This window comes from Trachypithecus francoisi, unplaced genomic scaffold (assembly GCF_009764315.1).
Source record: "Trachypithecus francoisi isolate TF-2019V2 unplaced genomic scaffold, Tfra_2.0 Lachesis_group5, whole genome shotgun sequence".
NCBI lineage: Eukaryota > Metazoa > Chordata > Mammalia > Primates > Cercopithecidae > Trachypithecus > Trachypithecus francoisi.
The window spans coordinates 149224876-149251396 of record NW_022681470.1 but is presented as its reverse complement, the minus strand read 5'-3'; the positions used below and the strand labels follow the sequence as shown (position 1 = coordinate 149251396).

Genomic DNA, 26521 nt, shown 5'->3' with positions numbered 1-26521 from the left:
CGGGCACTCTGGTCTCCAGGTCATCGCGTCAGCACTAGTGGGTCCCCTGGGCTTCCTCCTACCTCTCCTGCTGCCCTCCGTCGGGGAGCACCGAGGCAGAGACCTGGAAAACGGCCCCAGCTCCACAGGCCTCAGAAGGAGAATTGCCTGAAGCTGCAGGACTGTGGAACTTCGTTCCCCCAGGGTGCTGTCCCTCTCCCGGCCGCTGACGGGACACGGTACAGAGAGGGTAAGCGCCTTAGCCCCGCCACACAGTCAGGAGCCAGGGGGCCAGGGCTGCAGCCTCAGAGGAGCTCCCACTGCCTGTCAGGACCGATTCTACCCAGAGCTGGGCCATTTCCTTCCCTTTGGTGAACAGTTGTGAAATAAATAACTGTCCTCTGGCATCTCAGAAAACCGAGCTCCTGGCAGCTCTGAGGAGGGGGCTGAGTGGGGGCCGTTGTTCCCACTTCCCAAACTGAGGCCCAGAGAGGGGAGCCGACTTGTCTGGGGCCGCACAGCACAGGGTGTGGTGCATGAACTGCTGGACTGTGATTCTCCCGGAGGGCCTGTCCATGGTGGATTTGAGGGACGCTTCAGGAGTTCAGACGCCAGCCACTGCAAGGAGTCAACAGCAGTGGTGACAACAGCTTCATTTATTGTATTTAATTTTAAATATTCATTTTATTTTATTTTTTTATTTATTTTCATTTTTTATTTTTTTTGAGATGGAGTCTCGCTCTGTCACCCAGGCTGGAGCGTGGTGGCCCGATCTTGGCTCACTGCAAGCTCCACCTCCAGGATTCACGCCATTCTCCTGCCTCAGCCTCCCGAGTAGCTGGGACTACAGGCGCCCACCACCACATCCGGCTAGTTTTTTGTATTTTTAGTAGAGATGGGGTTTCACCATGTTGGTCAGGCTGGTCTTGAACTCCTGACCCCAGGTGATCCACCTGCCTCGGATTCCGAAAGTGCTGGGGTGACAGACGTGAGCCACCGCACCTGGCCCCTCCCCTGCAAAAAATTGTTTTTCTATTTTTTTTTTTTTTTTTTTTTGAGACGGAGTCTAGCTCTGTCGCCAGGCTGGAGTGCAGTGGCGCGATCTCGGCTCACTGCAAGCTCCGCCTCCTGGGTTTACGCCATTCTCCTGCCTCAGCCTCCCGAGTAGCTGGGACTACAGGCGCCCGCCATCTCGCCCGGCTAGTTTTTTGTATTTTTAGTAGAGACGGGGTTTCACCGTGTAGACCAGGATGGTCTCGATCTCCTGACCTCATGATCCACCCGTCTCGGCCTCCCAAAGTGCTGGGATTACAGGCTTGAGCCACCGCGCCTGGCCAAAAAATTGTTTTTCAAGACAAGATATTGCCTGGTCGCTGAGACCGAAATGCAGTGGTGCAATCACAGCTCACTGCAGCCTCTCCCTCCTGCCTCCGCCTTCCCTGTAGCTGGGACCACAGGCTCACAAAACCAGCAGGGTAATTAAAAAAAAAAAAAGAGAGAGAGAGCAGGACGCGGTGGCTCACGCCTGTAATCCCAGCACTCTGGGAGGCTGAGTCGGGCAGATCACAAGGTCAGGAGCCGAGACCATCCTGCCTAACAGGGTGAACCCCCGTCTCTACTAAAAATACAAAAAACTAGCCGGGCGTGGTGGCGAGCGCCTGTAGTCCCAGCTACTCAGGAGGCTGAGGCAGGAGTATGGTGTAAACCCGGGAGGCGGATCTTGCAGTGAGCTGAGATTCGGCCACTGCACTCCAGCCTGGGTGACAGAGCAAGACTCCGTCTCAAAAAAAAAAAGAAGAATACTCATAGCACTGCTGGGCACAGTGGCTCATGCCTGTAATCTCAGCACTTTGGGAGACCGAGGCAGGCGGGCACCAAGAGATCAGGAGTTCGACTCTGTCGCAAAAAAAAAAAAAAAAAAAAAAAAATACACATAGCACAACCCAACACTGTCTGCCTTCCAGCCAGACTGGAGAGGTCTGGCTTGGCCGCTGTTGGGGGTCCCTGAGCTGCCTAAAGGCCCTCCTCTCCAGAGCTCTCTGACTTTGGTTTTCTCATCTAGGGAACGGGTGACCCTGGGGCCACACCGAGACTGCTGGTGAGAATTCAGCAAGGCTGGCCGGGCACAGTGGCTCCCACCTGTAATCCCAGCACCTTGGAAGGTTGAGGCAGGCAGAACACCTGAGGTCAAGAGTTCCAGACCAGCCTGGCCAACATGGTGAAACCCCGTCTCTACTAAAAATACAAAAATTAGCCAGACGTGGTGGTGGGCGCCTGTAATCCCAGCTACTCGGGAGGCTAAGGTGGAAGGATGGCTTAAACCCAGGAGGTGGAGATTGCAGTGAGCCAAGATTGTGCCACCACACTCCAGCCTGGGCAACAGAACAAGACTATCTAAAAAAAAAAAAGTCACATGTGGTAGTGCATGCCTGTAGTACCAGATACTCAGGAGGCTGAGGTGGGAGGATTACCTGATGTGGGAGGTCGAGGCTGCAGTGAGCCAAGATCACGTCACTGCACTCCAGCTTGGGTGACAGAGTGAGACCCTATCTTATTCAAAAAACTAAAAATAAAAAGGGTACTGAGGGAACTCAGTGACAACGGGGAAGCTGGGGGAGTTCTTCCCAGAGGAACGAACACACAAGGCGTCTAACAGCAGGTGTCTGGACGGCTCAAGCCCAAGCTGGTTGTGGGGCAAGGAGAGGTAAACAGGGAAGAGACGGGATTGTCTGGTCTCAGTTCTGCCTTGTGGGGCTGCAGGGCACTGGGGAGCCATAGATGGTGTTTGAGCTGGGGCAGGCCAGGGCATATTTCTCTGGTGAAAGAGTGGAGTGGGGAGAGGAGGTGGGGCGACCTGGAGGTGACACGGCTCAGGGTTGGGGTGCGGGCCCCAAGGCCTCAGCTAAAGTCACGACTGGGGAGAGGCGAGGGGGTCTCTGACTCAGGGCCAGGGGCGGCGTGAGGTTTTGGGGCCCCCCAGAGCTTCCGGTCGTCCAAGCCTCCAGAGGGTGGCCAGATCTGCAAGGAGTGGGAAGTGTGGGGGGCGGAGCCCTGGGGTGGAGTTCTGGGGAAGTAGGAAGGGCAGGGGCGCCCTCCGGGAAACCTCAATCCTCCCCTGTCCGTGAGTCCAGGAAGGGGTCGGGCCAACAACACTCTAGAAGCCTGGAGGCGGGGACGAGGTGCAGGGGCGGGGCCGACATTGCCTGGGAGGCGGGGCCGAGGCGCAGGGGGCGGGGCCGTCATTGCCTGGGATGCTGGGAGGTGGGGCCGATGTCGGGGGCGAGGCCATGGTGCATGGGGCGGGGTCGGGGCGGGACCGAGATGGCCTAGGCTGCTGGGAGGCGGGACCACGGTGCAGAGTGCGGGGCCAGGGACGGGGTGCGGAGCCCAGATTGCCCGGGAGGCGGGTCCGAGGTTCAGGGGCGGGGCCAGCGTGCTGGGGGCGGGGCCGACATTGCTTCGGAAGCTGGGAGGGGCGTCCGAGGTGCAGGGGACTGAGCCTCAGTGCAGTGACTGCTCCCCCCAGGACGCGGATTGGCTCTGCGGTGCCTGTGGGTGGGTGAGCGCAGTGAGGCGGTGGAAGTGAGGGCGGTGAAGGTCAACCCGAGGCAGCTTCTCTCGGGTCCACTACACACCCCACCTTGTCCCACCTCCACACCTTTGCCCAGGCCGTTCCCGCCACCTGGAATGTCTCCCTCCACTTTCTGCCCGGCCTAGTTCCCCGGTTCGTGTGGCACCACCTCCAGGCCTCTGTGTGCTTGAGTCTGGAGGTGTGGACGGCGCGTGTTTTTCGTGCTGGGCCTTGAGAGTGGCAGGAGGACTTTGGCTTTTGCTTGGAGGGACGTGTGAGCCCTGGAGGTTTAGAGCTGGGATGGTGGGAGAAATGATCCCGCAGTCCCTTTGCCTCCCCACGGCCTCCTCCACGTCCTCTTATTTTTACACAAAATGCATCCACCACCTTCAAACCCTAAATCATTTATTTTAGTTTTATTTTTTTTTAATTTCATTTTTGAGATAGGGTCTGGCTCTGTCACCCAGGCTGGGGTGCAGTGGTGCTGTCACAGCTCACTGCAGCCTCGATCTCCCGGGTTCAACTGATCTTCCTACCTCAGCCTGTGAGAAACTGGAACTACAGGTGCATGACACCTTACCTGGCTAATTTTTAAAAATTTTCTGTAGAGATGGGGTCTTGCTATGATGCCCAGACTGATCTCAAAGTCCTGGGCTCAAGTGATCCTCCCTTCTCAGCCTCCAAAGTGCTGGGATTACAGGTGTAAGCCACTGTGCCTGGCCTTGAATCATTTATTTTATTTTGAGCCAGGGTCTGGCTCTGTTGCCCAGGCTGGAGTGCAGTGGCATGATCACGGCTCACTGGAGCCTCAACCTCCCAGGCTCATGCGATCCTCCCACCTTAGCTTCCCAAGTAGCTGGGACCACAGGTGCACACCACCATGCCCAACTAATTTTTAATCTTTTGTAGAAATGGGAGTCTCACTATGTAGCCCAGGGTCTTGAACTCCTGGATTCAAGTGATCCTCCTGCTTCAGTCTCCTGAAGTGTTGGAATTACAGGTAAGAGTCACTTCATTCACCCTGAATCATCTATGCAGGGGACAAAAAACACTGTTTCTCCAAGGACGGAACTTTTTTTTTTTTTTTTTTTGAGATGGAGTCTTGTTCTGTCGCCCAGGCTGGAGTGCAGTGGCGCAATCTCTGCTCACTGCAAATTCTGCCTCCCGGGTTCAAGCCATTCTCCTGCCTCAGCCTCCCGAGTAACTGGGATTACAGGTGCGCACAACCATGCCCAGCTAACTTTTGTATTTTTAGTAGAGAAGGGGTTTCGCCGCCTGGGCGCAATGGCTCATTCTGTAATCTCAGCACTTTGGGAGGCTGAGGCGGGGCGATCACCTGTGGTTGGGAGTTTGAGACCAGCCTGACAAACATGGAGAAACCCCATCTCTACTAAAAATACAAAAGTAGCCGGGGTGGTGGCTCATGCCTGTAATCCCAGCTACTGGGGAGGCTGAGGCAGGAGAATCGCTTGAACCCAGGAGATGGAGGTTGTAGTGAGCTGAGATTGCGCCATTGCACTCCAACCTAGGCAAAAGAGTGAAACTCCGTCCCCCACTCCTGGCCCCCAAAAAAAGAAAGAAAGAAGGGGTTTGCCATGTTAGCCAGGCTGGTCTCAAACTTTTGACTTCGTGATCCACCCGCCTCGGCCTCCCAAAGTGCTGGGATTATAGGCGTGAGCCACCGCGCCTGGCCGCAAAAACAGAACTTCTGCATCACAGGTGACTAACGGTGCCAGGCATACAGTAGATGTTCAATAAATCACTTTAGACTAAAAGAACACAGAGGCCAAGGGGCAGTGAAGAAATGATTCACAGGTCAGTTTTATTGGGTGCCTAGTTTAGGAGTCAGTCAACTATGGCCCTCGGATCAGCTCTGGCCCACTGCCTATTTTTGTAAATAAAGTTTTATGGGCACAGAGCCGTGCCCATGGTTTTACATATTGCCTCTGGCTACTTTCACACTGCAATGGCAGAGCAGAGTCATTGCCGCAGAGACTGTGGCCTGCAATGCTGAAAATATTTACTCTCTGGCCCTTTACAGAAAAAGTTTGCCAAGCCCTGAGAGAGTGTGTGCTGGGCCCTGTGCCAAGCCCTTTGTGTGTACTCACTCAGTTAACCCTCCCACAGTCCTAAGTGTGGGGGGGGGGGCGGGAAATGAGGCTCCGAGAGGTTAAGAAACAGACCTAGGGTCACACAGCTTGGAGGTGGGTGAGCTGAGAATCAGACCCAGGACCCCGATAATCCATAGGATCTTTGCTTTGTTTACTTTTGCTAATTTATTGCCTTAAATGCTATAAAAGGAATACACATGCACTGTAAAAAGAGAGGACTCTAGAAAAGGTGCTGATGGTCCTCTTCAGCCTGGGGTACATCTTTCTCTACAGCTCATCCAGGGCTACTTTCCTTTAAATCTACAGCCGTTCAGCAAACACGGGCAGCGGGGAACCGTTTATAAGAACACTAAGGAGTTGGGAAGGATCTTTCCTTCCTGCCCACCCTGGACCCCCAGGAGTAGGTGTGCTGGGGCTGGGCTGCAGTGTTCTCACGGGAAACCGGGAGGCTGGGCCCACGACCTACATGTTGGGGAAGACAGGTCCTGCCTGTCTTCTGCTGTGGCTCCCCAGTGCTCTGAGGACAAAGCCTGAGCGCTCCCTGATCCTCCATCGTCCCTCTCACTCACTCTGGTCGTCTGGTCGCTGGGCCTTCACTGAGTGTGCCGTGGGAGCCCTGGGGCCAATTAAATTCCTCGGCCTACTTCCAGCCCCGGGGACCAGGCTCAGCTCCCAGCCGGGGCCCAGACACATCAGTACCTGCGGTTGTCTCCCTCCCAACCGCCGGCCTCTGCAGGCACAGCGCCCTCCACCAAATACTCCCACAAAGGAGGCCTGGGGACCCTGCGGGCCGGGCCGGCGTGCAGGGAGCTGTCAGCTTCTCGCAGCGGCCTCCCCAAGACCCCCGATCCCCTCGCTCGCCCTGAAATGTGTGTCCCCCTCGGCGCCTGGGCTCTCGGGAAAGGCCTTTGCTCGTTTGACTTCGCGAGGGTCCCGGCTCGGGCCCAGGAGCTGGGGAGGGGCGGGACTTGGTGGCAGCCGGGTCCCAGCGCCGCGCCCAGACCTAGGCCCTTCTCAGGGGTGCCCCGGGGCGCGGCGCGCGGGGCGGGGGGCGGTGGCACGGCCGGCAGGAGGCGCAGCGCCCGCTCGCAGCGCGGGGAGGTGGGAGGGGAGCGGGGCGGGGAGCCGGGCGGGCGGGAGGGAGAGGGGAGCGCGCCGGAGACGCGCGCGCCCAGCCCACCCCCCGCGCCCGCCGCCGCCCGGACAATAAACAGCCGCTTTGCGCGGGGCGATGCCCGAGCCGGTGCCGCCGCCCCCGCGCCGCGCAGCCCCGGCCGCCAGGCCTTAGCCCTCCCCGGCCCCCGCCCGGCCGCGTCCCCCTCCCCTCCCCTCCCCTCCCCCGCGCACCTCCCGCGCCCGCCCCCGCCCGGCACCGCGGACCCACCCGGACCTCGGCGGGGAGATGGAGTGAGTAGGCGCGCTCGGGCCGCGGGGCTGGGGGCCCGGAGCGCCGGGAGCCGGGGAGGGGGGAGGCCCCCTCTCTCGCGCCCCCACTGGGGGCGTCGCGGCCCCCGCGAGGAGCAAGAGGCGGCGCGGAGCTGCTGGGGCCGCAGCTCAGCCGGGAAGAGACTCGGGCTGGGCCGCGCCTGCCGGGAGGCCTCCCCGCTCCCCGACCCCGGCTGCCCACCCACCGGCGCGTGGGGACCCGGGCAGCGGCGGCTCGGGCCAGTCCAGGACTCGGGGAGGGGGAGGCTCGAGTCTCCGCCCGCGCCCCGCCCGCGTCTCCAGGGCGAGCCTCGGCTCTCGGCCACCTGTGGGTGGCCCCGGGGAGATGGAGCGACCCCTCCCCGGATTGCAGCGGCCCGGCCTCGCGCTCACGCACCCTTCCCCCGCCCCAGCCTGAGCGCACCGCTCCTGACGCCCTGGACGCGCGCGCGGGCCGGTGCTCCCCCACCCCCGCCCTTCCCAAAGGCCTCCAGGGGTGTCCCGAGCCCCCCGCCACGGCCCAGGTCCCGAGTTACCGCTGGAGGGAGAGGGGCTGCCCTCGGCTTCCCGGGTCTCCGTGATGTGTGAGAAGGGAGAGGAACCGGCGTTTTGCAGCGGGGCGCCTGGGTCGGATGCCCTCTCGGGGAAGTGTCTCAGAGCTGGGGCTCCAATGGTGTAGCTCCAGGAGTGGGCTGGCCCCGGGCTGGGATCCCTGGACCCCCGCATGCCTGCGCCTGTGTGGGGTCGAGGGTGGTGGGCAGTGGAGGGTTCCTTTGCACAGCAGGTACCAAGCGAGGGCGCATGGTCATTTCAGAGGCCGGTCCCCTCCTCCCGGTGCTCGAGTGCCCCCCTGCCCCTCACTCCCACAGGTGGGCACTGCACGGGCAGGGGTCAGGAGGCGCCTCCTGGGGTCACCCACCTGCCCACTTCAGGACAGGGGGGCCAGCTGCCCTGCTGGGGCCCGGGTCCCCACCCCAACCCGAGGACAGAAGACTGGATCTGGAGGCCGCCTGTGGCCCCCTGCCCTTCCCACTGAGCGTGTTTTCTAAGCCGCCAACTTTCCCCGGGGGACTCACCCCTGACCCGCCACGCCCGCGGCTGGGTGGGGGCTGCTGCCTCCCTCCCTCCCTGGGAAAGTGAGACACCCAGTGTCCTCCGCTTTTGAAAACCGAGACAAAGGCCTGACCCCGCTCCCAGTCACCCCGCCCCGGGAGCTCAGCCAGGGGCTCAGGGGAGCCAGGGCCCAGACTTGCCTGGTCCACACCCCCACCCCGCAGCCTTGTTTATCTGCCCTGCTCTCCAGGCCCCCGGGGAGCCTCTGGGCCTCCGACAGCCAGGCCTGGGTAGGGTGTGGCTGTGGGGAGGGGGCTGCCTAGGAGGACTACCGAGATCTCCCACCCAGAGGAGGGGTGTCAGGGAACACTCCGGGTCGGGCCCATTGTTTCCTTTTGCCACCCCTTCCTTTTCCCACGGGGGATACTGAGGCCCAGAGAGGAGCTGCTGCCACCCCCACCCCCCCACCCCCGCCGCCCGCGTCACACAGAGCCTGGTGGTGGGGGGCTCGGTGCCTCCCGCTTTGCCCCACGACTTCTCCGTCCTGCGTCAGAGGTGGTCCACAGGTCCCCCATTGGGTCATCACTGCTTTTGGGGACACACATATGGGACAGGCACCCAGCGTTAACCAGCTGTGAGCCGCCATGCGAGGACGCCTCTCTCCCCGGTTCCTGGGCTGACAATGGGTGGGGACAGGCCCATCTGGTGCTGGCCCGTCTTGGACACCTGCCCCTTCGTTCTTCTTCCGAGCGGGCTTCAGGCACGAAGGCCCCGTCCGCTAGAACGTGGTCGCTTGTCTCCTCCCGTTTCCACAGATTTTGCAGTCGAAGACACGGGAGCTGGCTGTGGTTTATGGTGGTGCCTGTCTCGCTGGAAAGTTTCACAGATGAATTTAAGAATTTAAAGAATTTTAAATGTCATTCAAGAACAGGTTAAATAATTTTTTGTTAATGTGAGGGTTTAAGGAAAACTAGCGGGTTGCTAACCACAGGGCTGATGCTGCCAGGGTGCTGGGGTGAGGAGACCGTCCAGGAAGGAGTTGGGGAGAATCTCTGTGGTCTGGGAGGGTTTGTGTGGCCCCTGAGTGACACAGGGTCTAGCTGGTAAAATAAAGATAATTGGGCTTGGAGCAGCTATTCTCCAGCACCCACAGCCCGTCCTGGGTAAAGGCAAGGCTCAAACCCCCAGGGTGGGGAGGAGAACAGACTTGGCCTGGACAGATGGTCAAGACCGGCCCAGACTCCTCCCTGCTCACAGACCTGGAAATTTTGAAGAGGAAAGTCTCCGTTGGGTGCTAACTGGGTCCTTAACGCTCCTTCACACTTGCTAATTTCGCTTTTTATTGAGAGGCAGAGCCTGTTAAAAGGTAACAGTATCTAGTGATAATTGAATTTAATAGCAAGCTTTTATTTTCGTTGTATCTGTTTCTTCCTCCCTGTTTTCTTGTTTATGGAGGTGGCTTCTGGTTCTGGTTTGCTCAGTCTTGACCACAGTATAATGTTTCTTTCTAAAACAAGGTGATCTGATTTAAATTTGAGTGGCTTTGAAGGCAAGGAATAGACAGATACTGTCCGGGAGGCAGTGGAAACTGGCAAGGTGGTTTCTTTCTTTTTTCGATGTTGCCCAGGCCTGTCTGGAACTCTGGCCTCAGCCTCCCAAGTAGCTGGGACGACAGGTGCGTGTCACTGCATGGGAAGGCGGTTTGAGAAGTGTAGGCATAATTTATGTAATTTGTTCACTCAGCAACCATTAAGTGGGTACCTGCCTTTTCCACGGCCCTGTTCTGAGTGTTCTATGTGTGTGAATTCCTTTGATGCTTTTTTTTTTCCTTTTGGAGACAGAGTATCTCTCTGTTGCCCACGCTGGAGTGCAGTGGTACGATCTCCAGTCACTGCAACCTCCGCCTCCTGGGTTCAAGCAATTCTCCTGCCTCAGCCTCCCAAGTAGCCATGACTACAGGCGCCCACCACCACGCCCGGCTAATTTTTGTATTTTTAGTAGAGGCAGGGTTTCACCATGTTGCCCAGGATGGTCTTGAACTCCTGACCTAAGGTGATCCACCCGCCTGGGCCTCCCCAAAGTGCTGGGATGACAGACGTGAGCCACGCGCCCGGCCGGCACTTGCCTTTTCCACGGCCCTGTTAAGTGCTTTATGGGTGGAAAGCTCCCTTGACCCTTGATCCTTTTTTTGAGACAGAGTCTTGCTCTGTCGCCCAGGCTGGAGTGCAGTGGTGCAATCTCGGCTCACTGCAACATCTGCCTCCCAGGTTCAAGTGATTCTCCTGCCTCAGCCTCCTGAGTTCATGCCATCATGTCCAGCTAATTTTTTGTATTTTTGGTAGAGATGGGGTTTCACCATGTTAGCCAGGATGGTCTTGATCTCCTGACCTCGTGATCCGCCCGCCTTGGCCTCCCAAAATGCTGGGATTACAGATGTGAGCCACCATGCCTGACTGGTTTTTTTGTTTGTTTGTTTGTTTGTTTTGAGACAGAGTCTCTCTCTGTCGACCAGGCTGAAGTGCAGTGGTGCGATCTCAGCTCACTGCAACCTCCACCTCCTGGGTTCAAGCGATTCTCCTGACTCAGCCTCCTGAGTAGCTGGGATTACACGCTCCTGCTAACACACCCAGCTAACTTCTGTATTTTTAGTAGAGATGAGGTTTTGCCACGTTGGGCAGGCGGGTCTCAAACTTCTGACCTCAAGTGATCTGCCCACCTGGGCCTCCCAAAATGCTGGGATTACAGGTGTGAGGCACCGTGCATAGCCACTCCCTTGATCCTTACGGAAGCCCTGTAAGAGAGGGAAACTGAGGTACAGGGTGGTCCAGTGGCACGTGTAAGGACACACAGCTGCAGAGGCATGGGTGGGAGTTTGCTGCTGGGTGGTCTGAGCGTGCTCCCTCTAAGCCGCCGAGGTCGGGGATAGAGGCGGGTTTTTGGTACCTGTGTCTGGGGGTTGTGGTCTTGTGGGGCATGGTGTTCTGGATATCAGACATCCTGGTGTCGGCTTTCAATCGTGGTGTGTTTACTGAGAAACACAGAAGTTGGCCTTGTCAGTGGTCTTGGCTCGTGGGGCCTCTGCCCTGCTTCTGTGCCCACCCACACCGTTCTGTGATTTGGGAGAGGAGTGTGGAGAGGGGGTGTCCTGACTCCCCGTCGCACCTTGGCATGTCACTCTCCTCTGGGCCTCACTATTCTCATCTGGCGAATGGGGACGTGACTGCCAATTTTGGGGGAGGCAGGGTTAGAGGAGGGGCAGGTGCTTTATGGGCCTGGACCCTCTGAGCACTACGCAGTGGGGGCATCTCTGCCTCTACCCCCTTAGCCAGGTTCATCCTCAAGGGCCTCAGATTTTGAAGCTAGGAAATGGGCTTGTGTTCTTTTTGTTTGTTTGTTTGTTTGTTTGAGACAGAGTCTCGCTGTCACCCAGGCTGGAGCACAGTGGTGCTATCTCGGCTCATTACCACCTCTGCCTCCTGGGTTCACACGATTCTCATGCCTCAGCCTCTCAATCGGCTGGGACTACAGGCATGCGCCACTACACCTGGCTAATTTTTTGTATGTTTCTTAGTAGAGACGGGATTTCACCATGTTGGCCAGGCTGGCCTCGAACTCCTGGCCTCAAGTGATCTATCTGCCTTGGCCTCACAATGTGCTGGGATCACAGGCGTGAGCCACCATGCCCAGCCTATGTTCGTTCATTCCTTCCTTCCCTCCTTCCTTCCTTTTCTTTTTTTTTTTCTTTTGAGACGGAGTCTCGCTGTGTCGCCCAGGCTGGAGTGCAGTGGCCGGATCTCGGCTCACTGCAAGCTCCGCCTCCCGGGTTTATGCCATTCTCCTGCCTCAGCCTCCCGAGTAGCTGGGACTACAGGCGCCTGCCACCTCATCCGGCTAGTTTTTTTTTGTATTTTTTAGTAGAGACGGGGTTTCATCGTGTTAGCCAGGATGGTCTCGATCTCCTGACCTCGTGATCCGCCCGTCTCGGCCTCCCAAAGTGCTCAGATTACAGGCGTGAGCCACCGCGCCCGGTCTCCTTTTCTTTCTTTCCTTCTTTCTTTCTTTTCTTTCTTTCCTTCTTTCTTTCTTTTCTTTCTTTCCTTCTTTCTTTCTTTCTTTGTCTCTCTCTCTCTTTCTTTCATTTTTGAGACAGAGTCTAGCTCTGTCACCTAGGCTGGAGTGCAGTGGCACGATCTCAGCTCACTGCAATGTCTGCCTCCCTGGTTGAAATGATTCTCCTGCCTCAGCCTCCTGAGTAGCTGAGACTACAGGCGTGCACCACGACACCCAGCTAACTTTTGTATTTTTGGTAGAGATGGGGTTTCACTGTGTTAGCCAGGATGGTCTCAATCTCCTCACCTCGTGATATGCCCTCCTCAGCCTCCCAAAGTGCTGGGATTAAATGCGTCAGCCACTGCACCCAGCCTTCTTTTTTTTTTTTTTTTTTGAGACAGAGTCTCACTCTGTCGCCCAGGCTGGAGTACAGTGGCGTGATCTTGGCTCACTGCAAGCTCTGCCTCCAAGGTTCACACCATTCTCCTGCCTCAGCCTCCTGAGTAGCTGGGAAATACAGGCGCCCACCACCACACCCGGCTAATTTTTTTTGTATTTTTAGTAAAGGCGGGATTTCACCGTGTTAGCCAGGATGGTCTTGATCTTCTGACCTTGTGATCTGCCCGCCTCAGCCTCCCAAATTGCTGGGATTACAGGCATGAGCCACCGCGTCCGGCCTTCTTTTTATTAGACTGAGTCTCCCTGTGTCCCCCAGGCTGGAGTGCAGAGGTGTGATCATAGCTCACTGCAGCCTCAACATCCCGGGCTCACATGATACTGCACCCAGCATCTTGAGTAGCTGGGACTACAGTTGCCACCACCACACCCAGCTAATTATTTTGTTTTGTTTTTGTAGAGACAGGGTCTCCCTGCATTGCCCAGACTGGTCTCAAACTCCTGGACTTAAGCAATCCTCCCACCTTAGCCTCCCAAAGTGCTGGGATTACACATGTGTGAGCCATGGGTGTGAACACATGTGCACCCAACCTGATGTTCTTTAAAAGCTTCGTGTTGGCCGGGCGCGATGGCTCATGCCTGTAATGCCAGCACTTTGGGAGGCCAAGGCGGGAGGATCACAAGGTCAGGAGATCCAGACTATCCTGGCTAACAGAGTGAAACCCCGTCTCTACTAAAAATACGAAAAATTAGCCGGGTATGCTGGCGGGCGCCTGTAGTCCCAGCTACTCGGGAGGGTGAGGCAGGAGAATCGCTTGAATCCGGGAGGCGGAGATTTTGGTGAGCCAAGATTGCACCATTGCACTCCAGCCTGGGAGACAGAGCAAGATTGTCTCAAAAAAAAATAAAATAGTATCACCTTTTTCTGAGTGTGGGCCCCTCCTTCTTCTCATCCTTTCTTGATCTAGGAAACCTGTCATTTGTTTATCAAACAAATGCTCCCTCCTCACCATCCTCATGCTGTGCAGGATCAGAAGGGTCTGGAAGGCCATAGAGGGCCTTCTCTGAAGTGTGAGAAAGGCTTCCTGATCCAGTCCATGAACCTTTTCTGAGAAGGATGTTTCAGGGCTCATCCAGGCAGGCAGAAGGATGCACCTTGTGGAGGGACTAGAGGTGGGAAAGCATTGAAAGAGGAGAATACTCTTTGGTGTTTGTTCCTGCTGGGCCTTGAGTGCCAGGATGGGGAGTCATGGATAGTGTGTGGGCAGGGGAGGAGCAATGGCTGACCTGGTCGTCAAAAAAAGATTCTGGCAGCTGAGGGGTGAGACCAGGGAGGAGCAAGTCATGGCCAAGCCTTGATTGTGGCCACGGGGGCCGCATGAAGAGAAATGGCAGAGCCAGAGGGGGCAGGACCCCAAGTCTAGGAGGGCAAACACAGGATTCCAGAACTGTGTGTGGTCAGCGATGCCCACAGGGACAGGGCACCCTGGCCAGGGAGAGGTGGCCTGGACCCTGGATACATGAGGGGATGGAGGGCGCCCTCTGGGAGGATGGCTGAGTGGACGTCTTGGTGTCTGAGGAGTGTAAAATCAGGCCAGAGTAGCTGTCTCCTGACCCGGGGTTTCAAACAGGAATTCAGGGACTGTCAGAGCCGGTCACCAGGACAGAGCCTGGACTGGGTGGGGAGAGGAAAGGGGAGCCAGCCAGAGGAGCAGGCCTTGGGATGGGCAAGACTTAAATTAGGGCCAGTCACGGTGGCTCACACCTGTAATCCCAGCACTTCGGGAGGCCGAGGCAGGTGGATCACTTGAGGTCAGGGGTTGGAGACCAGCCTGGCCAACATGGTGAAACCCTGTCTCTACTAAAAATAACAAAAATTAGCTGGGCATGGTGGTGGGCGCCTGTAGTCCCAGCTACTCGGGAGGCTGAGGCAGGGGAATCGCTTGAACCCAGGAGGTGGAGGTTGCAGTGAGCCAAGATTGTGCCGTTACACTCCAGCCTGGGTGACATAGCGAGACTCTCTCTCTCAAAAAAAAAAGACAGATTAGGACCAAAGTGAGGTTCGCTGAGCGGGAGGCACTGCATGGTCAGCACTGGTGGTGGGACGGGGCCAGGCCTGGGAGCCCTGCCTGGGTGGACAGAGGCTGTGAGCAATGGAGGCAGAGATGCGGGACCCTGAAGGCCAGGGCAGGACAGAGGCCTGGAGTGCTTCAGTGACCCCATCGGGGAGCAAGAAGCTGATGTCCTCATCAGTTTGTATTCAAATGCTTCCAACCATAGAAAGTCTCAGGGCAGGACCAGCAGGTGCTTCAACGCCCCATGGGGGTTGGGAAAGACCCCAGCCCCTGCCCTGGCCTGGCCCTTGTTGAGAAGGCCGGCATTCCCATTACGCACGCACACAGGTATATATACACATCTCTATGTATATAATTCCTAACAGGTTTATTAAAATATAATTCACATGCCACACAGTCTGGCTGTTTAAAGTATACAGCTCAGTCGTTTTTAGTACGCCAACAGGATTGTATCTTTCTTTCTTTTTTTTTTTTTTTTGAGATGGAGTCTCTCTCTGTCACCCAGGCTGGAGAGCAGTGGCATAATCCTGGCTCACTGCAACCTCCACCTCCCGGGTTCAAGCCATTCTCCTGCCTCAGCGTCCTGAGTAGCTGAGATTACAGGTGCACGTGCCACCACGCTCGGCTAGTTTTTGTATTTTTAGTAGAGACGGGGTTTCACCCTATTGGCCAGGATGGTCACGATCTCTTGACCTTGTGATCCACCTGCCTTGGCCTCCCAAAGTGCTGGGATTCCAGTGTGAACCACCACGCCCAGCAGGGTTGTGTATCTTTCACCGCAATTTTAGAACGCTTTCATCACCCCCAAAACAAGCCCTGTCCCCATTAGGTGTCCCCTCCCATCCCCTTCCCTGGCCCCCGGGGAGCCAATCCCCTTCCTGTCTCTGGATCAGCAGGTCCTGGACATTTCATAGACATGGGATCACACACTGCGTGGCCTGGTGTGTCTGGCGTCTTCACTGAGTGTGACGTCCTCAAGGTGCATGTGCGCCGTGGCCTGGGTCAGAACCTCGCTCCTGTTCACGGCCGGGTCGTGTTCCAGTGTGTGGACAGCCATGTTGCGTTTACCAAAGCATCTGTGGATGGACCCGGGGTTGGTTTATCTGTGAAGCTGTGGTCCCCCCGAGGTGGTTGGAGCTTCTGCTCCGTTCACACTGAGGAGTCCGGGTCCTGCTTTACAGAAATGTAAGTCGTGACAGTGAGTTTCTTTAAAAAGAAGAGGAAGTGATCAGATGACAGGTGGCCCTGGGAGTGGCAGGAGCGTGAGAAGAGGGGGCTGGGGTTGGGGGGACCTCTGGATGGGGGCTTCCTCTGAAGATGGAAAGACCCTCATTGACTCCCTGGGTCAGCAAGCATTTATTGAGCATCTACTGTATGCCTGGTCCCAGGGATGTGGCAGGGACAAAAATGGTACAGTTGCTGTCCTGGTGGGAAGACAAGATCACACCTGTAATCCCAGCACTTTGGGAGGCCGAGGCGGGTGAATCACCTGAGGTCAGGAGTTCGAGACCAGCCTGGCCAACATGGTGAAACCCCATCTCTACTAAAAATACAAAAATTAGCGGGGCATGGTGGTGGGTTCCTGTAATCCCAGCTACTCAGGAGGCTGAGGCAGGAGAATCACTTGAACCCAGGAGGCGGAGGTTGCAGTGAGCCGAGATCATGCCACTGCACTCCAGCCTGGGCGACAGAGGGAGAGTCCATCTCAAAAAAAAAGAAAAAGATAAGTAAAGTGATCCGGGTGGAGATGGCTGCAGGGGGGTGCTTGGGGCTGAAAATTAGGCCAGAAGAGGCCTAAATGAGGAGGTGACGTCTGCAGAAGCCTTGGGCATGAGGCCTGTGGAGGTCGCAGGCCGGGGTGCAGCCAGCGCAGTGGCCCTGCGGTGGGAGCTCTGTGGGGTGTCTCAGCAGTGTGGCTGCAGTGCTGTCGGCTGGGGAGGGACCTTGGGGCCCCTGCAGCAGGGTTTGCCCTGAGACCCTGCCGAAAGCCAGGGAAGGCCCCGTTCACGCGTCACTGCCCCATCTTCCTGTGAGGGCCCGGGCAGGGTCCAGCTTCTCTCCTTTCCTACCCCAGGTTAATAGGCAACAGGTCTGCTTCTGTACGTCTGTAGCCTGCTTTGACCTCCTTCTTCTCTCCCCACGGGGTGATGCCTCTCTGCCTTAACCCATTTAGGGTTCTTGGTGCCCCAGAGACAGCGGTGGTGCTGGGGGCCTCCGTGCTGTATCCTGGGAGGGCTGGGAGGAGGTTCCTTCCTGGAAGGCTGCCTGGAGGAGGTGGCTGTGCTGGATCTGATCTTGGCAGTGGAGAAGGGAAAGGGGAAGCTGGGAGCTGATGAAGGGTGAGGGGCTGGCACTAGGGCTTGGAGCAGGGCAGGGCGGTGGAGGAAGCAGGGCGGAGGGCGCCAGCGCTCAGGGCGAACACAGGCTCTGAGGACCGAGTATCACCTGGACTGGGATACTCGGTCTGCAGCTGGGTTCCAGACTCCCTGAACTCCATCCCCTACCCAGTGGGGGAAGGGGCCGCCCTGCTCCCCCCTCACCCCACACCTCGCAGCCCCGCGTGACTCCCCCACCCCCCACCATGGCCAAGGTCACCGTCAGCTCTTTCCTTTCAATTAGCAGCAGGAATGTTCCCGGCGCTGGGCTCGGCGCCTGCCCGGGCAGGGACCCCCTCGTTCTGGCTGGAGCTGCCCGGGCGTGGGTTCTGGAAGGACAAGTGCGACGCCCCCATCCCACACTCGCCCCTCCCGCCTCGGACAGGGCCCGCCCTGCTCGCTGGGTGACCTTGGCCGTTGCGTAACCTCTCTGGACCCTTCCAGCACCAACGCCCCGCATCGCAGAGGCCTCTGCGGGGCTCTCGTGGGGTTTGGGCCTCAGTCACTCATCTCCGGGAGCCGGATTATCTCACGCGCTCCAGACGACGCCCTCGCCGGGCCCCGAGCCGCCCACACCGCCACGCGCCGTAAAAAGCATCGCGGGGACGGGAGGCCTGTGCGCGCCGGGGTGGGCGTCGGGCGGGGGGTGTGGCGCTCCAGGGGCTCTGCGCGGCTGCTGGGAGCCAGGGAGGCTCGGAGACCCAGCACCTGCCCCGGGACCCCCAGCAGCACCGGGACCGCCGCCGCCCCGAGCCTTTCCACGCCTCTGCCCCGGACTCAGCTCCTCCACCCAGCATGTAAGACCTTTTGTGATCTGACCTCTGCTTCCCTCCGTGAGCCCCGGGGAGCCTGAGCCTCCGCCGTCCCGCCGACCCCGGGAAGCCCCTGCCGGGGTCCTGGTCCCGGCCTCGCTGATCAAACGGGAACGAGACTCCCCCGCGCCTGGCGGGCCCCGCCCGCAGGAGGACGAACGCCTGGCGAAGCGCATCTGCAGACCGCCCTGCTCGGCCTCAGTTTCCCCATCGGTGAAATGGGGTTGACCTGGCCGCAGGAGGGAGGGAGCGCGGGGAGAGGCGTTCTCGGTTTGTGGCCGTTTCCTCAGTTTCCCCATCTGTGAACTGGGCCGCAGGAGGGAGGGAGCACCGGGGGAGGCGTTCTCGGCTTGTGGCCGTTTTGATCCGTGAGTCGTGGTCCTATTTCGCTTGATTTTTTGGATCTGTGACGTGGAGCGTTCTGTCGGCCTGACCTTGGCTACCGGCGTCGGGGGCGGGTCCGCACCCCTCCCGGATGGAAGCCCCTTCCTGGGCGGGCGCCCCCCGGACGCCCAGACGGGACCCCTCTCCCCTCTCCCAGACGCAGCGCGGGGGAGAAATGCCCGACCCCTCCCGCCCCTCTAGGCCGCCCCAGGCCCGAAGCCTCGGGCCCCCCCAATCCCCCGCAAGGGGCGGGGGCGGGAGATGCTGCGCCGGCCCCACCCCCGCGCGCCGGGCCTCGGCGTTGCCATGGGGACGGCGCGGTTGCCACGGCGACCGCCTCCCGCGGGTCCCGCCATCCATCACCCGGGGCGGCGGCGCCCGGGCCTGGGGAGGGGCGAGGGGGGCGCATCCTGTCCCTCCTGGGGGGCGGTCTGCGCCCTGAGGCTGCTTCCCGCGCGTCCTCTGCCCGCCCGCCTGACATTCCCCGCCCGGGCCGGCCCGGCAGGGACAGGCTGCCCGAGGACAGACACTGCCGCCTTGTCTCCAGCCTGGGAGGCCGCCACACAGCCACACTCTGTCCCAGGGTCTGGTCCGAGCGGCCACCTGCCTGCCGGGTGGGGACGGGCCCTGGGCGGGCGGCGGCCGGCCTGATCCTGGGACCAGGGGTCCCGCCGTTTTGCAGACCTCCCGCCCCAGCTCTGCTCCCTCCGGGTTGGCCCCGAGCCCGCTTACAGCTGGAAACCAGGACTGTGGGGTGGCCCGGGGCTGCTCGGTTGTCCAGTCGGTGCCTGTGCCCTCCCTGGACGTGGCTTACAGCCATGGGAAGAGGGTGCCGGGCAGGGGGAACCGTGTGTGAGAGGCCCTGGGATAGAGGAGCTTGTGCACAGCCAGAGGGACCCTGCAGGAATAGACCGACGAAGGGGGAAGTGAAGGGCCGACCGGGGGGTTCCTTCAAGGGCTGATGGGAGCCAAGGAGCGTCTAGCGCGGGAGAGGGACAGGGTCTCATTATCATTATTATTTTAAGATAGGGTTTCACTCTGATGAACAGGTTGAAGTGCAGTGGCCTGATCTCGGCTGACTGCAACGTCTGCCTCCTGGGTTCAAGGAATTCTCCTGCCTCAGCCTCCCCAGTAGCTGAGATTACGAGCACGCACCACCACATCCGGCTAATTTTTGTGTTTTTAATAGAGACAGAGTTTTGCCATGTTGGCCAGGCTGGTCTTGAACTCCTGACCTCAAGTGACCCGCCTACCTTGGCCTCCCGAAGTGCTAGGATTACAGGCATGAGCCACCGTACCAGGCCTTCTTTTAAAATTTAAAAAAAAATTTTTTGTTTTGTGTTTTGAGACGGAGTTTCTCTTGTGTTGCCCAGGCTGGAGTGCAATGGAGTGATCTCGGCTCACCACAACCTCTGCCTCCCGGGTTCAAGCGATTCTCCTGCCTTGGCCTCCTGAGTAGCTGGGATTACAGGTGCCCTCCACCATACCCGGCTAATTTTGTATTTTTAGTAGAGACGGAGTTTCTCCATGTTGGTCAGGCTGATCTCGAACTCCCAACCTCAGGTGATCTACCCACCTTGACCTCCCAAAGTGCTCGATTCCAGGTGTAAGCCACCATGCCTGACCCATTTTTTAAAATATTTATTTATTTATTTTTATTTTATTTATTTATTTTTTGAGACGGATTCTCGCTCTGTCACCCGGGCTGGAGTTCAGTGGCACGATCCTGGCTCATGGCAACCTCTGCCTCCTGAGTTCACGCCATTCTCCTGCCTCAGCCTCCCGAGTAGCTGGGATTACAGGCGCCCGCCACCACGCCTGGCTAATTTTTTGTATTTTTAGTAGAGATGGGGTTTCACCATGTTCGCCAGGATAGTCTTGATCTCCTGACCTCGTGATCCGCCCACCTCAGCCTCCCAAAGTGCTGGGATTACAGGCGTGAGCCACCGCGCCCGGCCTTAAATTTTTATTTTTGAGACAAGGTCTTGCTCTATCACCCAGGGCAGAGACAGTGGCACAATCACGGCTCGACCCAGCCTCAACCTCCTGGGCTCAAGTGACCCTCCCACCTCAGCCTCCCCAGTAGCTGAGATTACGAGCACGCACCACCACATCCGGCTAATTTTGTGTTTTTAATAGAGACAGAGTTTTGCCATGTTGGCCAGGCTGGTCTTGAACTCCTGACCTCAAGTGACCCGCCTACCTTGGCCTCCCGAAGTGCTAGGATTACAGGCATGAGCCACCGTACCAGGCCTTCTTTTAAAATTTAAAAAAAATTTTTTGTTTTGTGTTTTGAGACGGAGTTTCTCTTGTGTTGCCCAGCTGGAGTGCAATGGAGTGATCTCGGCTCACCACAACCTCTGCCTCCCGGGTTCAAGCGATTCTCCTGCCTTGGCCTCCTGAGTAGCTGGGATTACAGGTGCCCTCCACCATACCCGGCTAATTTTGTATTTTTAGTAGAGACGGAGTTTCTCCATGTTGGTCAGGCTGATCTCGAACTCCCAACCTCAGGTGATCTACCCACCTTGACCTCCCAAGTGCTCGATTCCAGGTGTAAGCCACCATGCCTGACCCATTTTTTAAAATATTTATTTATTTATTTTTATTTATTTATTTATTTTTTGAGACGGATTCTCGCTCTGTCACCCGGGCTGGAGTTCAGTGGCACGATCCTGGCTCATGGCAACCTCTGCCTCCTGAGTTCACGCCATTCTCCTGCCTCAGCCTCCCGAGTAGCTGGGATTACAGGCGCCCGCCACCACGCCTGGCTAATTTTTGTATTTTTAGTAGAGATGGGGTTTCACCATGTTCGCCAGGATAGTCTTGATCTCCTGACCTCGTGATCCGCCCACCTCAGCCTCCAAAGTGCTGGGATTACAGGCGTGAGCCACCGCGCCCGGCCTTAAATTTTTATTTTTGAGACAAGGTCTTGCTCTATCACCCAGGGCAGAGACAGTGGCACAATCACGGCTCGACCCAGCCTCAACCTCCTGGGCTCAAGTGACCCTCCCACCTCAGCCTCCCAAGTAGCTGGGACCACAGGGACATACCACCACACCTGGCATGCATTTATTTATTTATGTGGAGACAGGATATTGCTATGTTGTCCAGGCTGGTCTCGAACTCCTGGGCTTAAGCAATCCACTGGCCTTGGCCTCCCGAAGTGCTGGGATTACAGGCTTGGGCAACCACACCTGGCCTAGGGTCTGATTCTCTTTTTGAGAAGCTGCCTCTGGCTGGTGGGTGGAGAGGGAGCTGTGAGGGGCAGGGAGTTGTGAGGGAACACTAGATGCCTGGGCTAGGGTGCGGAATGTGGGGTGGGCAGGAAGCGAGGGCCCGGGCCTCAGATGGTTCCCTGCCTGCTTCACCCGTTGATGTGGGACTGACCCAGAACTCCAGCTGATCTGGCCATTCAGGAAGGACCCCCAAGCCAGAAAGTTGGATCAAGCCTTTCCTGAACCCCACCCGGTGGACGCAGCTGAACCCAGCCTCCCTGAGGCGGGAGAAGGGGAAGCCAGAGAGGGCACAACTCGTGCTCCTGGGCCCCTGGGAGGCACTGGGAAGGGTAGGTGTCACCTGCCAGGAAGGGAGGAGCCGGTGGGGTCGCCTCTGGGGCATGGGAGCCGGACAACTTCACAGGCCTCAGCAGGGCCAGGAAACCGAACCCGAGTGGGGTGGGCAGGCGGGGCACCTCGGGCTCCAGGGAGGTCTTGACCCGGAGCAGCCTCCCGGGCGGCGCCAGTGCACTGTGCAGTTTCATTTTCTCTGCTGAAGCAGGGGAGGGGACGGCAGCACAAGGGGAACGTCATAGGAGGCCCTGGAGCTGCAGGTATCTGTGCCTCCATTTTTGTGCAGATGGGGAAACTGAAGCCCAGAGAGACCTGGGGGCTCTTTGGAAGCAGAGCTGGCTCTGGGCCCTGACACCAGGCTGAGAGGGCTGTGGGTGGCGGCAGGCACAAAGGGCGGGCTGTAAGTTCAGTCTCTGGGAAGATAAGATGGGGGACTGGGGGAACCTGTCTCCCACCCCGCACCTCTGGTTCCCGCCAGGCCCTGCCCGTCAGCCCGGGCCGCCCCCTGTGGATGCTGCCCAGAGCCCTGGCATTGTTTGGGACATGGGGCCGATTCTCCAGAAATCCCCTACTTGAGTTTGGGACACCCACTGCCAACCCCTGCCGTCCTCTCCCTGCCTCACTGCAACAGCTCTGGAAGCCTGAGGGTCCTTGGCAGTCAAGGCTAAGCTCAGCCTCAGTCTAGGGCTTCGGTGCTCCCTGCGTTTTTGTTGTCGTGCTTTTGATGGCGTCTTGTTTTGTTGCCCTGACTGGAGTGCAGTGGCGTGATCTCTGCTCACTGCAGCTGCCTCCTGGGTTCAATCAATTCTCCTGCCTTAGCTCCTCAAGTAGCTGTTTCTTTGTTTTTTGTTTTTTTTTGAGACGGAGTCTCGCTCTGTCGCCCGGGCTAGAGTGCAGTGGCCGGATCTCAGCTCACTGCAAACTCCGCCTCCCGGGTTCACGCCACTCTCCTGCCTCAGCCTCCCGAGTAGCTGGGACTCCAGGCGCCGCCACCTCGCCCGGCTAATTTTTTGTATTTTTAGTAGAGACGGGGTTTCCCCGTGTTAGCCAGGATGGTCTCGATCTCCTGACCTCGTGATCCGCCCGCCTCGGCCTCCCAAAGTGCTGGGATTACAGGCGAGAGCCACCACGCCTGGCCTGCTTCTTGTATTTTACTAAGCACCTACTACGTGGAGCTTTCCGAGGGCCCACAGACCAGGGAGGGGAGGGGTTGGGTGGCAAAGCTCCTCTTCTGGCAGGTGGGAGGGGAAGCGAGAAAGCAGGGGGGCAGAGTACCCTGAACTCGGGGTGTGGACCACGGGCCTGCAGAGGGGTGAGGAGGCGGATTCTGCTGCAGCTTTTGGAGCTGCAGGGTGAGGTTGCTGTGGGGAGGTCAGAGAACCACAGAATTCCTCGGTTCCTTCCTGGGCGAGTGAGCGTGTGCTGGGTGCCTGGTGGGGTGGTGAGGCCTTCGGTTCCTGGATCTCCTTCCCACACCGCAAAGGGCCCTGTATCTTTGAGGCGGGAAGCCCTGTCCCTTCAGGCGTATCCAGCAGCACTGGTATTCATTCATTCATTCATTCATTCATTCATTTCGTTTGTTCGTTTGAGGCGGAGTCTCGCTCTGTCACCCAGGCTGGAGTGCAGTGGCATGATCTCGGCTCACTCCAACCTCTGCCTCCTGGGTTCAAGCGAATCTCCTGTCTCGGCCTCCGAATAGCTGGAATTACAGGTGCCCGCCACCACGCCCGGCTAATTTTTGTATTTTTAGTAGACACGGGATTTCACCATGTTGGCCTGGCTGGTCTAGAACTCCTGACCTCAGGTGATCGGCCCGCCTCGGCCTCCCAAAGTGTTGGGATTACAAGCATGAGCCACCGCGCCCGGCAATTCATTCATTCATTTTTTGAGACAGTCTCGTGCTGCTGCCCAGGCTGGAGTACAGTGGTGGGGTCACAGTTCACTGCCCCCTGGACCTCCCAGGCTCAAACGATCCTCCCGCCTTAGCCTCCCGAGTAGCTGGGACTACAGGCGCACACTGCCACACCTGGATAATTTATTTATTTTATTTTTGGTAGAGATGGGGTCTTATCAGATTGCCTAGGCTGGTCTTAAACTCCTGAGCTGGAGAAATCCTCCCACCTTGGCCTCCCAAAGTGCTAAAATTACAGGCGTGAGCAGCCATGGTTCTGGTTTTGTTTTGATATGTGACAGGGTCTAACTCTGTTACCCAGGCTGGAGGGCAGAGGCGTGATCTCGGCTCACCATAGCCTCAACCTCCCAGGTTCAAGCAATTCTCCCACCTCAGCCTCTTGGGTAGCTGGGAGCAATTCTTGTGCCTCAGCCTCCATGCCCAGCTAATTTTTGTATTTCTTGGTAGAGACGGGGGTTTCACCATGTTGGCCAGGCTGGTCTTGAACTCCTGACCGCAAGTGATCTGCCTGCCTCAGCTGCCCCTGATATTTGTTAAGTGCCTACTGCATACCAGCCCTGGAAGGTGAGGCTACAGCGGCACTGGGTGGGCAGTTTTCAAAAGACAATGATTGGGCCCGGCAGGGTGGCTCATGCTTGTAATCCCAACACTTTGGGAGGCCCAGGCAGGTGGATCACCTGAGGTCAGGAGTTCGAGACCAGCCTGGCCAACATGGCGAAACCCCGTCTCTATTAAAAAAACAAAAACTGGCCGGGCGCGGTGGCTTACGCCTGTAATCCCAGCACTTTGGGAGGCTGAGGCGGGCAGATCATGAGGTCAAGAGATCAAGACCATCGTGGCGAACATGGTGAAACTCTGTCTCTACTAAAAATACAAAAAAATTAGCCGGGCGTTTTGGCAGGTGCCTGTAGTCCCAGCTTCTAGGGAGGCTGAGGCAGGAGAATGGCCGGAACCCGGGAGGCGGCGGAGTTTGCAGGGAGCGGGAATCATGCCACTGCCTGGGCCCCAGCCTGGGCGACAGAGTGAGATTCCGTCTCAAAAAAACAAACAAACAACAACGATTGCATGACAGCGAGTCTGGGGTTGAATCCGGACTTGGCTTCTTTGCTGTGTGTCCTCAAGAGGTTTATCTCCCTCTCTGGGCTTTTGCAAGCCCAGGCTTAGGAGGTGGGGCTGTTGGATCTTTCATCCTGTTTGGCCCTCCTGGGGCTGCAGAGTAGGTCTAGGTGGGCAGGAGGGTGCGGAGAGGACTGTCCCGCTCCATCTTCTGGTCTATGCCAGGAGGTAATACACTTCCTTCTTCCTGAAACACCTTTCTCTGGCCTTTGATGCCTGGTGAACGCCTGTGCATCCTTGGTGGCCCTGTCTCAATGTCCCCTTCTCCCCAAACACTTCCTGGTCGCTAGGCAGAGCCTCGTCCCCTCCTGTCCTGGCCGCTGAGGGGACAGGGAGGGTCCCACTTTACAGAAGGGGAAACTGGGGTTCAGAGATGAAATCACTTGCCCTGGTTACCCCTAGGGGAAGAGGCAGAGCTGGGATTTGAGCCACGTCTGACGGACGGCAGGGCTCAGTGAACCAGAGCTTGACCTTATCTCCCTCCCGCAGGGTCCTGGTGGCAGAGACCACGTCCCAGCAGGAGCGGCTGCAGGCCATCGCAGTGAGTTTCCGCCACCCGGCAGACAGTGTGGTCAGGGTAGGGAGGTGGGGGGACCTGGGGTCTCGGGCCCTGGGCCTGTCCTGGGTTATTTGCTTGGGAAACTTGAGTCCTGCTGACCTGCAGAGAAGGAAAGTAGAGACCCCCTGAGTCCGTAGCTGCTGGACCCCCGGCCTCCCTCTGCCTGATGGGTCAGCGGGGAATCTGAGCCTGGCCTTCCCTGGAGCCTTGCCCTCGTCCTGCAGGAAAATAAGCTTTGGTGGTGGGAGCACAGATGTGCTCTGGTGCCGTCTTGGTGGTCTCCAGCCCAAGAAGGCCCCCTTGGGGTCTAAAGACCCTCTCCGGGACCCGACCCTCCTGGGATGTGGCCTGTTTCCCAGGTTCAAGTGATTCTCTTGCCTCAGCCTCTCGAGTAGCTGGGATTACAGGCATGCGCCGCCACGCTGGGCTAATTTTTGTATTTTTAGTAGAGATGATGTTTTTCCATGTTGGCCAGGCTGGTCTCGAACTCCTGAACTCAGGTGATTCTCCTGCCTCGGCCTCTCAAAGTGTTAGGATGATAGGCGTGAGCCGCTGCGCCCGGCCAGTCACTCGTTTTCAAGACAGGATCTCGCGCTGCGGCCCCAGGCTGGAGTACAGTGGTGCGAACCGCTGTCACCTGGGAGCCAGTGGGCCACGCAGATCCACGGACGGAGGAAGCAGGGTCAGGCTGGGCAGAGCCTCGTGCGGGTGTGGGGGGGTCTCCAGGGCCCCCACGCCCAGCCCCAACCCCACCCGGCCCTCCCCACAGGAGAAGCGGAAGCGGCAGGCGGAGATCGAGAACAAGCGCCGGCAGCTGGAGGATGAGCGGAGGCAGCTGCAGCACCTGAAGGTCTGGGCGGGCGGGGCCGGGACCCAGGGTTAGGGAGCGCGGGTGGCAGTGAGGCGGAGGTGACCCAGCCCCGGACCCCTGCCCAACCCTGACCCTGGCCCCAAACCTGACCCCGCCCCCAAACCTGACCCTGACTTCAATCCTGACCCCGATGCCAACCATGACCTCAATCCTGACCCCAACGCCAACCCTGACCCTGACCCTGACCCCAACCCTGACCCCGACCTCAACCCTGTCCCCGACCCCAACCCTGACCCTGACCCCAAACCTGACCCTGACCCTGA

The 26521-nt window shown here is 58.2% G+C and overlaps 1 protein-coding gene across 4 annotated transcripts in view; it reads left to right on the top strand.

Moving 5' to 3' along the window:
• The first annotated feature begins 6776 nt into the window (after window positions 1-6776).
• PALM (paralemmin) overlaps window positions 6777-26521 on the top strand; it is a 40549-nt gene continuing 20804 nt past the window's right edge. The window contains exons 1-3 of one of the 4 annotated variants that reach the window (XM_033195440.1): window positions 6777-7068; window positions 25318-25369; window positions 26157-26237. In XM_033195440.1, coding sequence (XP_033051331.1) covers window positions 7064-7068; window positions 25318-25369; window positions 26157-26237 — 138 coding nt within the window. In that variant the 5' untranslated portion in view covers window positions 6777-7063. Of the gene's footprint in view, window positions 7069-16613; window positions 17833-21411; window positions 21797-25317; window positions 25370-26156; window positions 26238-26521 lie in introns of those variants that run through there. The other 3 variants (XM_033195438.1, XM_033195439.1, XM_033195441.1) reach the window with 3 other exon arrangements.